Source organism: Podarcis liolepis, assembly GCF_965112155.1.
Source record: "Podarcis liolepis genome assembly, chromosome: 2".
Lineage (NCBI taxonomy): Eukaryota > Metazoa > Chordata > Lepidosauria > Squamata > Lacertidae > Podarcis > Podarcis liolepis.
Genome location: NC_139555.1, coordinates 37,870,226 through 37,883,054, shown reverse-complemented (window position 1 = coordinate 37,883,054; position 12,829 = coordinate 37,870,226). Strand labels below are relative to the sequence as shown.

The window sequence follows — 12,829 nt, the reverse complement described above, 5'->3', positions numbered from 1 at the left end:
AGGAAAGAGGTGTGCATTGAAACCAGTGTGACAGTGGCTCCCAAACCTTTTACCCCATGAGCCACTTGAAAATTGCTGAGGGTCTTGGCAGACTTAATGACCTTTCTGCCCATTTCAGGATTTGTAATGCAGTGTGTTAGATGCTACATAAATAGTATCTCCACTGCTTCTTCCCCCTGCCCCCTCCTTAGATTGCATTTTATGGTATTGCAATCTGAATTCCTCAGAATTGGCCCTTCTGAATGAAGCTCATGGACCCCATTTTTTAATCCCCTGTTATAAGGAATTATTGTAATAGGGAGGTTGTGATGCTTCTCCAAGTTAGTGTTTTTACTACAACCTTGCTGCATTTGTTGACATTGAAACATGCTGGGAATGTGCCCCCTGCTGCTCATCATCCATAGCAGTCTTATACATGGGGGGGGGTATCTTCTGCAAGAAATAATTGGTGTGGAGAGGAAGTAAAGAAGGAAATGGTGAACGACACTGCAATTCTGCACCTAAGGAACCACTCAGAAGAAGTAAGCCCTATTGAGTTTGGTGGGACTTACTCCCAAGGAAGTGTATATAGGGTTGCTGTCTAACACTCTTATTCCTGGTTAGACACATATAGACACACATACCTTCACCTGCACACACTGTGTGAATACAACGAAGCACCCTTCTTCTTTCTGTCCTGCAGAGAACTGAAAAGCAGAGGTGACATGCTGACATTCCTGCCTTTTATATTCTGGGGGGAAGCATGAGAAAGTAAAGGCACAGTCTTAGATGTTTGAAAGTAGATTCATTTTACCAGAAATAACCAACTGATAAGGTGCAATAATTATTTTGCAGTGCCTTTATCCAAGCTATTCATCTCTGCAGACAAGGAGGCAGGCATCTCTTTTGTCAGGCTCCAGTGACTGTGCAGTGAACATTTCACCGACTGGGGCTGCAGTTCATATTTTCAGTTCTTTAAAGTGAGTTATGGCGAAGAAACCATTTTCAGCTCATACATTCTCCACCCCCCTGAGCTAAAAGAGAAATACCAGGAGTGTGGGGGGCAGGGAGGCAGTGGCGGTAGTGTAGTTTGTGACTGACAGCTGTAGCTTCAGGCCAGAAAATTATTTTACCAGGTTTCTGCCATTCTTTAACTTCAAGTATGGCTTTGTGTGACTGATTAACCATGTTTACATGGATACTTAGTGCTGACAGCTTCTACCCAGCTGATCTTGAGATACAGAGAGGAATGATCTGGTGTAACTCTTAAATAATCTGTTCTGACCAATAAACATCTGTATCAAGCATATCATAGAATCACAGAATTGTAGAGTTGGAAGGTACCCTGAGGGTCATCTAGTTCAACCCACTGCAAGGCATGTGGTCCCCCATCCATTTTGAAACCCTACCCAACCCTGCTTAGCTTTGCAAATTTGCTAGCAAAGCTGCACCTGAATTGTTGCCCCTGCCTCAACAAAACTGCATTTGTTTGGCATGTTTTGGCTTGACCCTGGGTAGCTCTAAGTCATGCCTCTCATAATGTCATCATGTCATGTTAGATTTGATATGATAAGAGAGATGTGGTTGGTTGAAAAAGGCTTTAATGAGGAAGAATTGTGCGAGCCAGCTATCTATTTACTTGCATTTCTTTCCCGCCTTTCTCCCATCATGGAATTCAAGGTAGTGTATGTGTGGTTTTTCGGCAATTTCCCATCCAGGCATTGAGCAGACTTAGACATGCCTAGCTTCAGCAAGCTGCTGTCCTTGTGTGCCTAGCTATGGAAGCTGAGGAACCTCCTTGGGTGTCTGGGTGAGGTAGTAGCAGGGCAGCTAAACAGAGTAAGAAAAGTATCATGCACCCAAACCTGAAACTAGCCTCAATGTACTCAATACCATTTCCCCCAAACTCAACTGCTATGTTGGTTCTCAACCGCAACAAGACACACATGATCACAAACTGAAGTCTTAGTTCTTTATTGATTTCACTTACAGTATTTCCCCAAACAACTGCTTGGGTGATATACTTCAAAACAACAGTAATAAAAAAAAAAACTTTTGACAAACATTGGTTCAATAATTTAAGTTGAAACGTCATGGGATAGTTGGGGTGTATTATATGTTTTTTGTGATTGAGTGAGTTCACCCAAAGTTACATCTAAGGCAAAAAGCAGTGGATTGGGAACTCTAGGAGACATAAGAGGCAACTCCTAGGGGCTAAGGTCCCATTGGCTCCTCCAATAAAATATTTGAGCCCCTCCCCCAAGTTGATGGGCATTGCCATTCAAATGGTGTGCACACACTGTGTCTTGTGATTGATTGTGAGGGGCAGGGCTTACCTGGGCCCCTCCAATATTTTTTTGAAGTTGGCACCCCTGCTAGAAGATCATACTCTTAAGTCAGGACATGTCTATTTTATGACATGGTGGAAGTATTTTATGATACCCATTTGATACTTTGCATTGCATCCAACGGAGCACTAAGTGAATCTTCTGTCAGCACAAGGATTTTTGTGAGTGTTTTCCTCCTCCCCATGCACACCCCCTAGATCTGTTCTAGGGTTTCCGTCAAGCCTCTGGGGGAGGAGAGGGGGGAAAGACCTACTGTGCAAGCAGTGATGCTTGTGCTGATGGAACATTTTAGTTGAATGCCACCTTTGGTGGTTCCCTGCTTCTCTGCTTTTGCCATTTGACAACACAGCAGCCTCTCAGTCCAGGCTCCCATGAGGCTAGCCAGTGCTTGGAGGTGTCCCTCCCCCCTTCAGGGACTGCTGTTTCCCCCAGGAATGGGAGGGAGCACAAAGGTCTCTGTGTAGTGCTGGCTGCTTGTGGACCACGATCTCCCAGAGATCCTCTGGAACCTGCTTCTCCTCTGGAAGTAGCCGCCGCTGCTGTTAAAGGATCGCTGCCTGTTCCTCAAGTATTCTTTGTAGTTTTTGGTCAGCAGGGTGTAGAGGAAAGGGTTGATGCAGCTGTTGCTGTAAGTCAGGCACGTGGTCAGGTAGTTGATGTTCCTGGTGGCGTTATGAGACACTGGGAGGGGGTCGATATATTGGGAGAGGAGGTGCCATATCCAGAAAGGCAGGAAGCAGGCCCAGAAGACCAGCACGATAGTGAAGATCAAGTACAGCACTTTTTGGTTGGGCAGCCTCTTGGTCTCTTTCAGAGAAGTCGTTTGGGACACCCAGTAAGTCCTTGCCAGCCGGATGTAAAGATACCCGATAACAACCCCGGGACCCACAATGCTGGTACAGAAGAGGATTGTGATGTAGATCTTGTAGGACAATTTGCTCCAGGTAGGGAGGCAGATGTTCTTGTCCTCTCTTACAAGCTGGATCATGATGAGCATCGGGAGGGTGAGGAGCAGAGACACAACCCAGATGATGACGGCAATGGCTTTCCGGTAGCTCTTGGACCTTTTCACAGTGTCCAGGGGCTTCAGCACTGCCAGGTATCTCTCTGTGCTCATCACCATCAAGGTGAAAATACTGGTGTGCATGGTGAGGAAATCCAAGCTGAAAAGGATCCGGCACCCAGCTTCTCCAAAGTACCATCCCCTGCTGAAATATGTCCCGACAATGAAAGGGATGGTGAGAAGGTAGAGTAGGTCTGCTAGGGCAAGGTTGATGATGTAGATGTACATAGAGGCAGAGTATCTCAGATAGTGGCACATCACCACCAAGGTGTAGATGTTGCCTGTCACTCCAATAACGCACATGATGGAGAGGATAGTCCCGATGGTGCAGGTAGCTATGAAGTCCTCTGTGGAGGCCCCATCCCAGGTTGTATTGTAGGAAATGTTGGGGTTGCTTCTGAGTAGGTTGCCCTTATCTGTGCCCACCCTCACTGTTGAGGAGACTGTGTCCTCCATCCTCTTAAATGATCTAACTCAGCAGCCCATGAACAGTGGAAAGTGAGTTCTTCTCAACTGGGTATTCCGGACACCATAAGGAGGGCAGAGCAGGCTTCATTTTTCAGCTGTTATCGCTTGTGCCGAAGCAGAGGCGGCTTCCCCAAAGTTTACACCAAGTGGTTTATTCTAGAGAAAGGACATGAAGAAACAGTGTTAGGGTAGGCAGAATCACAGAACGGGAGGGCTGCAAAGGTGGAAGTTTCAACTACAGTCTAGATTGTGAGTCTGGATAAGTGACAGGGTTGCAAACTGGCAGGCAACCTGAGTTTCATTAGCTAGTTAGGAATTTGGCCCCTTCTCATTCTGATTATCTGAACAGCTAGTCCAACTCTCTGCATTCGCAGAATGAGAGATTTGCTACCTTAGATACCTTAGATGCCTTAGGTGCCACCAGCAGATTACAGGCATGTGCACTGTCCAAGGTGCCAAAGGCACCCTATAGCAGGGGTGGCTCCCCCTGAGCAAATGTTTTTGGTCCTCCAAGACCCAAGCAACTTTTATGGTGATGGCAAGAGGGAAAACATTATAATAAACATGGCTCACTGTGCTCTCCTGGAGCACCCTCTGCTCATCAGACCCTCATCAATTGTATTTATATGTTGTGATCTTTGGATGAAGAGTAGTATACAAATTTTAATAATAATAGTGATGCTACTACTAATAATGGGACGCGGGTGGTGCTGTGGTCTAAACCACAGAGCCTGGGGCTTGCCGATCAAAAGGTTGGCGGTTTGAATCCCCGCGACGGGGTGAGCTCTCGTTGCTCGGTCCCTGCTCCTGCCCACCTAGCAGTTCGGAAGCATGTCAAAGTGCAAGTAGATAAATAGGTACCGCTCTGGCAGGAAGGTAAACGGCGTTTTCGTGCACTGCTCTGGTTCACCAAAAGCAGCTTAGTCATGCTGGCCACATGACCCAGAAGCGGTACTGCCTCAGCCAGTAAAGCGAGATGAGCGCCACAACCCCAGAGTTGTCCACGACTGGACTTAATGGTCAAGGGTCCCTTTAACTTTACCTTACTACTAATAATAATGTAATCACCAGAGAGGGGGGATTTGTGTCCCCATCAGCTGAGAGGAGGGGGCTTATTGTCTCCTCCCCAGACGACAAATGATTGATCTGATGAGCTGGTAGGAGATGATTTGCCTCCCCATTAGAGTGCCGTGCTAGACAGAGAGATTTAAATCTCTCCACTCACCCCAGGATTATTATTATTTTTTTCCTCCTTAGCCCAGCACTGCAATGGGGTGGAAACCAACCCACTGGTCATCAGGCCAATCATTTGATGAGGCGGGTGAGAACCCTTTCTTCTGTTAATCTGCACAAATCAGCTGAGGTGGGGGAACGTGTGTGTGTGTGTGTGTGTGTGTGTGTGTGTCTTTTGTCAAACGGGTATACATGTGCATATGCAAGAATGTGGGATAGTCACACCTACTGCTGGCATTCAGACTCCAGAGTGTTGGCCAAGGATGAATGCAACTCTTGCAAAAAAACCAGCAACAACATAAGGCAACCACCCTGGCTCTATAGACGAAGAATACATTTTACTAAATTGAACCCCAACAGCCTTTGGTAAACTGTTCACATTCTTTAATAATGAACCACCAGTAATGAATTGTATTTCTATGTGGCTAAGAAATGGCCACATGATTCAGCCTCCATTTTCAATGAGCCCAGGCTGACTTCCAGGCTTGTCATCAGTTTGGGATGAGGTGGCAATTGCAGGCATGCTGCTACTCAGTGGTTCGTCTTGGCATAACATTCTCATGTTGAACCATCATTTTTAAGACAGGCACATTTTCGAAACCTATGTGTACTGATTTGTTTTCTATCTTTTTTAAAAAATAGGAGACATTGGTTGGGACCCAGTCAAGAGTTTCTGATGCTTTGGCTGGTAATGGCGCACTGGCAGAAGTGTGCAACTGGGGTTCTCACTGCCAGTTTCCTACAACTCAACCTCCACAGTCTTCTCTTAAAGCCCTCTCAGCAAGAGTCCCTCATTTCACCTTGTGGCAAAGAATTTCACCAATTTGTTGCACACTGTATGAAGTTGATTTGTGGGATTGGCTACTGCCACAAAGTTGGGTGATGGTTTCAGAAGGGTGTCAAAGTGACAAACGCTAGAAAAAGAGGTCTTGTCAGCCTCAAGAATCAGATGGGCTGCTCAGAAGAACAGCAGGGGAGGGCCATTGCCATGTGGCCATCAGGTTTGGCATGGTGGGGAGCAGGATGTTAGATGAGAATATACCAGTGATCTTGTCCAGCGAAAGTGATTTCCATGTTCACCCCGAACAGCAGGGGTCTTCTGTGGGCACATTTGGAATTTTGAGATGGTGTAAGGTGGACTCACAAAATGAATGCTGCAGGACATGGTATAGCACAAAAATGGATGCCATGTGGGGCAGGATGCAACATCAGATGGCTGCTGTGGGTGGCATTAATGGCTGTCACACCTGAAAGAGCAGGAAAATAAAAAATGCCATTGGCATGCCCTCCCTCATCACCTGCCCCCTATCTATAGGCAGCACGGAAAGGCACCTATACCACCTGCCACCGCTCACAGAGAGAAGCTCTTTGCACCTTGCTCCTTTTCAGAAGAGATGAGCTGTTTGGTGCCCAATCCTGGCAACCTATGAAATGTGAGCGTGTTTAAGGGTGGAGGGGTATTTGATGTAGGAGATGCTCAGCCAGTGCAAACAGGCAATGAGCAGGAAGAGGAAAGAGGCTGCTATGCATTGTGGATTTCTGAAGGCATATTTATTGAGCCCTTTCACATAGGAATTACCAGAAGAAACATACCATGTACAATTGACACCAAGTCATTTCTGCAACTGCCTAGTTGGATTTTTGTGGGGAGCCACTGTGACCACAGCAATTTAGCACAGAGAGAACACGTCACCAGTGCAAACCATGTTCCCCACCATGATCTTGTACATCGGGGGGGGGGGGGGAGGACGGACGGACCTGTGGCCCACCAGATGTTGTTCGATTCCATGATCCCTGACCACTGGCCATCATCAGTGGAGTCCAACCACATCTGGAGAGACACAGGTTCCCCATCCTGGTTGTACATAAATGGGACAAGGTTGCTTGGAGAAAGAAAGGATTTTAAAATTGTGTGACCTCACCCTAAGTTCACATTTAGGTCCAGTTCACATAAATGTAGGCAATAATAAGTGATTTTTTAAAATGGTCTGTATTGCCCGATGTTTGTTTTTACATTTCTTAACAATGTTTCCTGAGAAGGCTGAAAGCGGGTCACAAAAATATAGAATCATGCATGAGGTTTTGACAGACCTCCAAGACAAATTCGCTCCTCCCCACACTCTCTACTGATTTGCAGGGGGGGGCACCATTAATATATTTTGTTAATATTTCTGAGGAACAAATGATAACAAAGTCCTTTTGCCATGAAGGAAAATATCTGTGCTGGAGACAGCAGATGTTGAAAGTGTCACCAGCCTGGCTTGAGCACAGATCTGCTGCCCAGCGCCCAGCACAATTCCTTATGTTACAAAGCAATGTGACACAGCAGGGGGCATTTTTGTCCAGACTCGGTAAAGGGTGACATTTTAAACTGAGGCTTGCTTCTTAACAGATGTGGAAGGAGGGATTCAAATTATCTTGTTTGCCTCTCTTGGGGACCGCACACTTCTAAAGTTCCTCTATCCTTAAGACAAGCAGTTCAGTCTTCATCAAAGAACAGGTCTATGAGGCACTTCAGGCAAATTAGATCAATGCATTCATAGACAAAAAGACTGAGACGGCCCGTTTGCTTTGATGCATATAGTACTACTCCAAGGATTCAGGCAGCCCAGTCCTATGCCTTTTACCTGTAATGTAGCCCCACTTTGTATTCAACTTGCAGCTTTGACAAAATGCAAATAGCATTGGTTGGTGAGCTATTATCAGTATCATAGCAGGTATGGAAGGGGGATGTAACTGTTTCCTCCCCTGCTGCAGTACTGAGAAAAATCCTTCTTCTGAAACTGGTATTTGTTTTGATGGTGAAATATCCCATTGGAGTCAAATTCCGCTTACACACACACACACACACACACACACACACAAGCTGCACATTCAATAATAACACTTCTAATTTGACCCAAGATATCAGCCCTAGTTTAGAAGTGGCACAAAGATGCTACTTCTAAAGTACCGTATTTTTTGCTCTATAAGACTCACTTTTTCCCTCCTAAAAAGTAAGGGGAAATGTGTGTGCGTCTTAAGGAGCGAATGCAGGCTGTGCAGCTATCCCAGAAGCCAGAACAGCAAGAGGGATTGCTGTTTTCACTGCGCAGCGATCCCTCTTGCTGTTTTGGCTTCTGAGATTCAGAATATATTTTTTTCTTGTTTTCCTCCTCCAAAAACTAGGCGCATCTTGTGGTCTGGTGCATCTTATAGAGCGAAAAATACGGTACATCTTGATGTGTGCTCAGTTTGGAAACAGGCTAAAAACACCCAGATGACAACGTACCTTCCTAACAATGAGAAAACACAAAAGATGCTCCTGAGCTGAGGGTAAGAAGAAGAAAAAAAGACACAATTTTCATCAGCATGTCAAAAATGAGGTGCAGGCACACACAAGCACATACATACCATGTTTGCATTTTGATATCAACTGCCAATGCATAATGCAGCCCTCGGAGGCATTAAGAAATAAGAACTATCCTTCCTGACCTTTAGCTACATCTTACATCTCAGGTGACCAGCACACACATTTCAAGGAGTTGCCCCAGAAAGATACATAAATCCCATCCAGAAATGGAAATTCCAGATCCAAACCTGACTTCTGTGAAATTCCAGCTGATGAAGTTTCTTCTTGCGTGAGTGGAGTAAATAAATAATGGGTAGCTTGGTGAAAATGTCTCCAGAGGATCTTCCTAGACACGAGGAAACGGTGCAAAGCCCAGTGCTCAGAGCATCTGGGATGACTGTGTGAAAGAGAGTGAGAGAGCGAGAAACCTCACTAAGTATGTTTGAAATGTGTGCCCTCCCAATCCTTGCATTCACTTATGCCTGCTATTTATGCTGCTACCCGTGACGCTCAACATTGTTGGACTGCAACTGCAGCAGGCGAGCTAGCCGGAATCCTCTCTCATTTTTTTTTTTTAAAGAAGCAGCATTTCAAAAACCAAAGCTGGTTGCTAGCCCAACAGACAGCAAGCCATGCATTGCACATCAGGACTGTTTCTTCCTGACTGAAAGGGCTACTTATATACTCCTTGAAACATTCTTAGCCTTTCCCCGAACAGATCTCTGTGTAGGGAGGGGAGGGGATCCAATATTCTTTGCAGAAGCTTGGGAATAAAAAAAAAACAGGTCTGGAGTTTGTGTAAGAAAGGGTTAAATCCTTCTGGGGAAGGTGCCAGCGGGAGACTTGGCATTGAGATTTAATTCCAAAAGGGAGCTGTGAATTTGTTTGGGTTGGAGGATTTATTGACAGCTGATCTACTACTCGGGTATCATAAGTGACACCTTTAAGACATGCTGTCCTGATGATAATAAACAGCTGTCCAACTTGTTTAGGGCTCTCTGCTAATTTCTCTTTCGACTTGGGATGACTGTGGCAAACTAAAGGGAAAAAGATGAGCGGACTGCTTTGAAAATGAAAACTTTTTAGGACTGGGGGAAGCTGCTTTATGAAGATGGGGGGGAAAGGAGCTGAACGAAGGTAGGGGCTGCAGAAGCCAAGCCAAATCACTTGCTCCCATTCCTCTCCTTCAAGAAACATTCATTGTTGACAGAATCATTCTCTGTTGGACCCTTTCCTGGAAGGTGGAACCTCTCCTTATACTGCCTTATTTTAAATTATTAAGCTTTGGAGCCTCTCAGAGTGCAGAGCTCAAATTTTCACAATAGTGCACTTTTCTGTAAAACTTATTTGTGGACTGATTAATAATGATCATGTTCAGATGTGGAGGCGTGTTATACTGGTGTGAGGATACACATGGCATGACATAACAGTGACCGATATAAGAATGGTGCTCTTTTTTTCACAAAGCATCAAATTTATACTATATTATTGACTAATGCAAAATGATAATTTTCAAATATTGCGGAATGTGTACACACAGATATGCAACCAATTTAAATAATTCTTTGAGCATGGTATAGCAAACAGTGGGTAATATACGACACAAGATATGAAGGCAATTCATAAAACACTTCGGAACACCAGGATAGTTTTGAAAAACCCTACAGTTGTACTTTATAGAAATGTTCAACAATATACACATCTGCACAAATATTTGAAATTGTATGTCTCTTAGCTACATTTAATATTTCACACGTTTGTAGAAATGAAGTGGAACTTTGGGCACATGTTAAAAAGCTACAAGGGAGCAGTTCATGGCAAGTGTGGGGAGCATCTGCGAGGGTTGTTGACAGGGGCTTGTATAGTCCATCACCTTTCTGAATCCAGCCCCAGCTTGCTCTGAAAGGAAGGGCAGGCTTGGACTCTTGTGTCTCTTCACTGCACTAAGAGCTCTTGGGCAAAGTCAGTTGGTTCGGCTAAGAAATTGGTTGATTTGTGGGTTAGCACAACAAACTGCTGAGCCAGTCTCTTGGTTGCATCCACGTTGCCTCACTTCAGTCATATTGTTAACACATCTTCATAATCCAGGGCTGCCATATTTCAAACAGTGAAAATCCGGACAGAAATGTTGAGCTTTTTGGGCAAAATCACTAAAAAAAGAATGCTGTTTTTGAGCTGTTTTTATGGGAAAATGGCAAAAATGACATTGCCGACACTGCCAAGTCATAATCTAAATTATCAACCTATGTGCGTCAGTATTAATACAGTGTGGTGTGAAGCAGAGTGGTAACTTAAGCTTTATGCTTTATATATGCTTTATGCTTTGTATTGTATATAGTAAATAACCCCTGTTAAAGTGCAACTTGGTATTTCCTTTATTGCCCACCTGAGTCCCCAAAAGAGCCCCATGGCAAGATCATCCCTGAAATTGGAGTTGCCTCAATCAGCCCTGACTCTTTCTTCCATGTTCTGCTCAGTTCCTAGGTTCTCTTTTTCCTTTTCATCTCACTGCCTCCAATTGGGAACACTGCACAGGTCTTCTATTCACTCATTTTGATCTGGTCTGTTGGTTTCAGTGCTTAAGGCCTTTTCATTTTAACTTACCCTTGAATCTGTTGGGGTACATTAATTAGAGAACTAGACTAAAGTAGTAGTATATGTGAGAGGGGGGATTTAAACTTAGCACAGCCATTAATTTATAGAGCAGCCTGAAGACATCTGTAAGAGGGAGTGTTAGCACTGGCTTATGACTATTGATGTGTCACAAGAATTTAGTTCTTAGGAAAAGTACTGAATATTATTATACAAGTGTTATAATTTGTGGCAGGGGGAGGAAAGCTGACAGAAAGTACATTTAAAAGCACCGGGCATCACCAGCAAAGGCTAGAGTAGCCAAGAAATATGGCTGATCTTTTCAAATATATACATACTTTTTAAAGCCAAATAGAGTTAACTGCATTCTGAGTGGGTAACTGAGATGTAATAAGAATACGGGCTTAAACTGGTGGGAGGAAGAGCTAGTTTAAATATGGGAAATAGTTTGCTAACAAATCTGGACTAGAAGAAGTATTTTATGGTTTATTTTGTGGCTTTCTAACATTTGTTACAGACCTCAAAGCCAAAAAATAAAATATCAATTAGCAATGAAATATCAGTAGTTGAAGTACTTCCACCAGTATAGCCATCCAAGAGGGATAGCTTTGGGATAGATAGCCTTGAATTTGTGCAATGGTCATAGACTGGCCTTTTAATCTCCCTCATCCCTCTTGCTACAGCATCATCATTTTGCCTTGGCCATGTCATTCTGCTTCCTCAACACCCTTTCCCTTCTTGTACATGCTTGGATCTTGATTAACATTGGGCACGGTTGTCATGATGGTGCAAGAGCTGCTCGCTCATTAATGTGTGAGATTTACCTGGAAAGAGATATAATCCCTTGCCTGCTTAGCTCTGATCCGAAGCTTAAGCCAGCATTTGCAAACCACTCATAGATTGTTTCACTGTGCTTCAGTAGAACCCAATTATGCCATGCTAATAAGTCTTTTCATCAAAGCTCTCCTGTAGTCTTTGCAGCAGAAGCAAACTTGTCATTGCTGCTGTTGGCATTTGGAAGATGGTTGTAGACAGATTTTCTCAGGGACCAGGTGGCTTCTGGTGTCAGTCAAACTAAATTAGGACTCTGCATTGTTTTCCTCATTCACATGCCAAGGGGAAGGGGAAAGGTATGCGATAACATGATTGCTACACTGCCCTCTTTTGAGCTGAAGGCATCTCACCTGCTCGTATGTTTTGTATGTAATAAACTGTGGAGTGTTGCTAAAAAGAGGAAAAGGGGGTCTCCAAGCACCTTCCTTGCCTAACCACTACAAACCATTCTCAGACCTGTTAGGATTTCTGAGTCCTTAGCACATAGCAGAGATATTTTTTTTAGTATTAGGAGGGGTAAAAAGTGTTTCTGTGTCCACATGTGTGTTTCAAACTACACTGGTACCTCTGGTTAAGTACTTAATTCAATCCAGAGGTCCATTCTTAACCTGAAACTGTTCTTAACCTGAAGCACTACTTTAGCTAATGGGGCCTCTTGCTGCTGCCGCACTGCCAGAGCCTGATTTCTGTTCTTATCCTGAAGCAAAGTTCTTAACGTGAAGCACTATTTCTAGGTTAGCGGAGTGTGTAACCTGAAGCGTATGTAACCTGAAGCATATGTAACCTGAGGTACCACTGTATATGAAACTGATATTGTGAAATAGAAGATCGGTTTTATGTGTTAGCAGAAATTGCAGTGGTTGATTCTAGTTACTTGGTTTCCTTCCTTGCTGGCTTAAAAATCACCCTACAGCTCCATTCCCATTGTTTCAAAGTAATATAGCAACAAGGGAAGATGCCTTATTCAAAGTCGGGCAATTG

General features: G+C 44.2%; 1 protein-coding gene across 2 annotated transcripts; it reads right to left on the bottom strand.

Annotated features, from left to right (window-relative positions):
- Window positions 1–1,937: 1,937 nt before the first annotated feature.
- LOC310699563 (urotensin-2 receptor-like) lies at window positions 1,938–9,079 on the bottom strand. 2 transcript variants are annotated; one of them, XM_083487667.1, is made up of 2 exons: window positions 8,671–9,079; window positions 1,938–4,014 (listed from the first exon to the last, which is right to left on the bottom strand). In XM_083487667.1, the coding sequence occupies exon 2, from the start codon at window positions 3,844–3,846 to the stop codon at window positions 2,737–2,739; it is 1,110 nt and encodes a 369-aa protein (XP_083343793.1). In that variant the 5' UTR covers window positions 3,847–4,014; window positions 8,671–9,079; the 3' UTR covers window positions 1,938–2,736. The 2 variants fall into 2 exon arrangements, with proteins under 2 accessions (XP_083343793.1, XP_083343794.1); XM_083487668.1 differs by having other exon boundaries at window positions 8,856–9,079.
- Window positions 9,080–12,829: the final 3,750 nt, after the last annotated feature.

What these genes read in the sequence shown, in the direction of transcription:
- LOC310699563 (XM_083487667.1), bottom strand. Translation starts at nt 3,846, where the DNA reads ATGGAGGACACAGTCTCCTCAACAGTGAGGGTGGGCACAGATAAGGGC.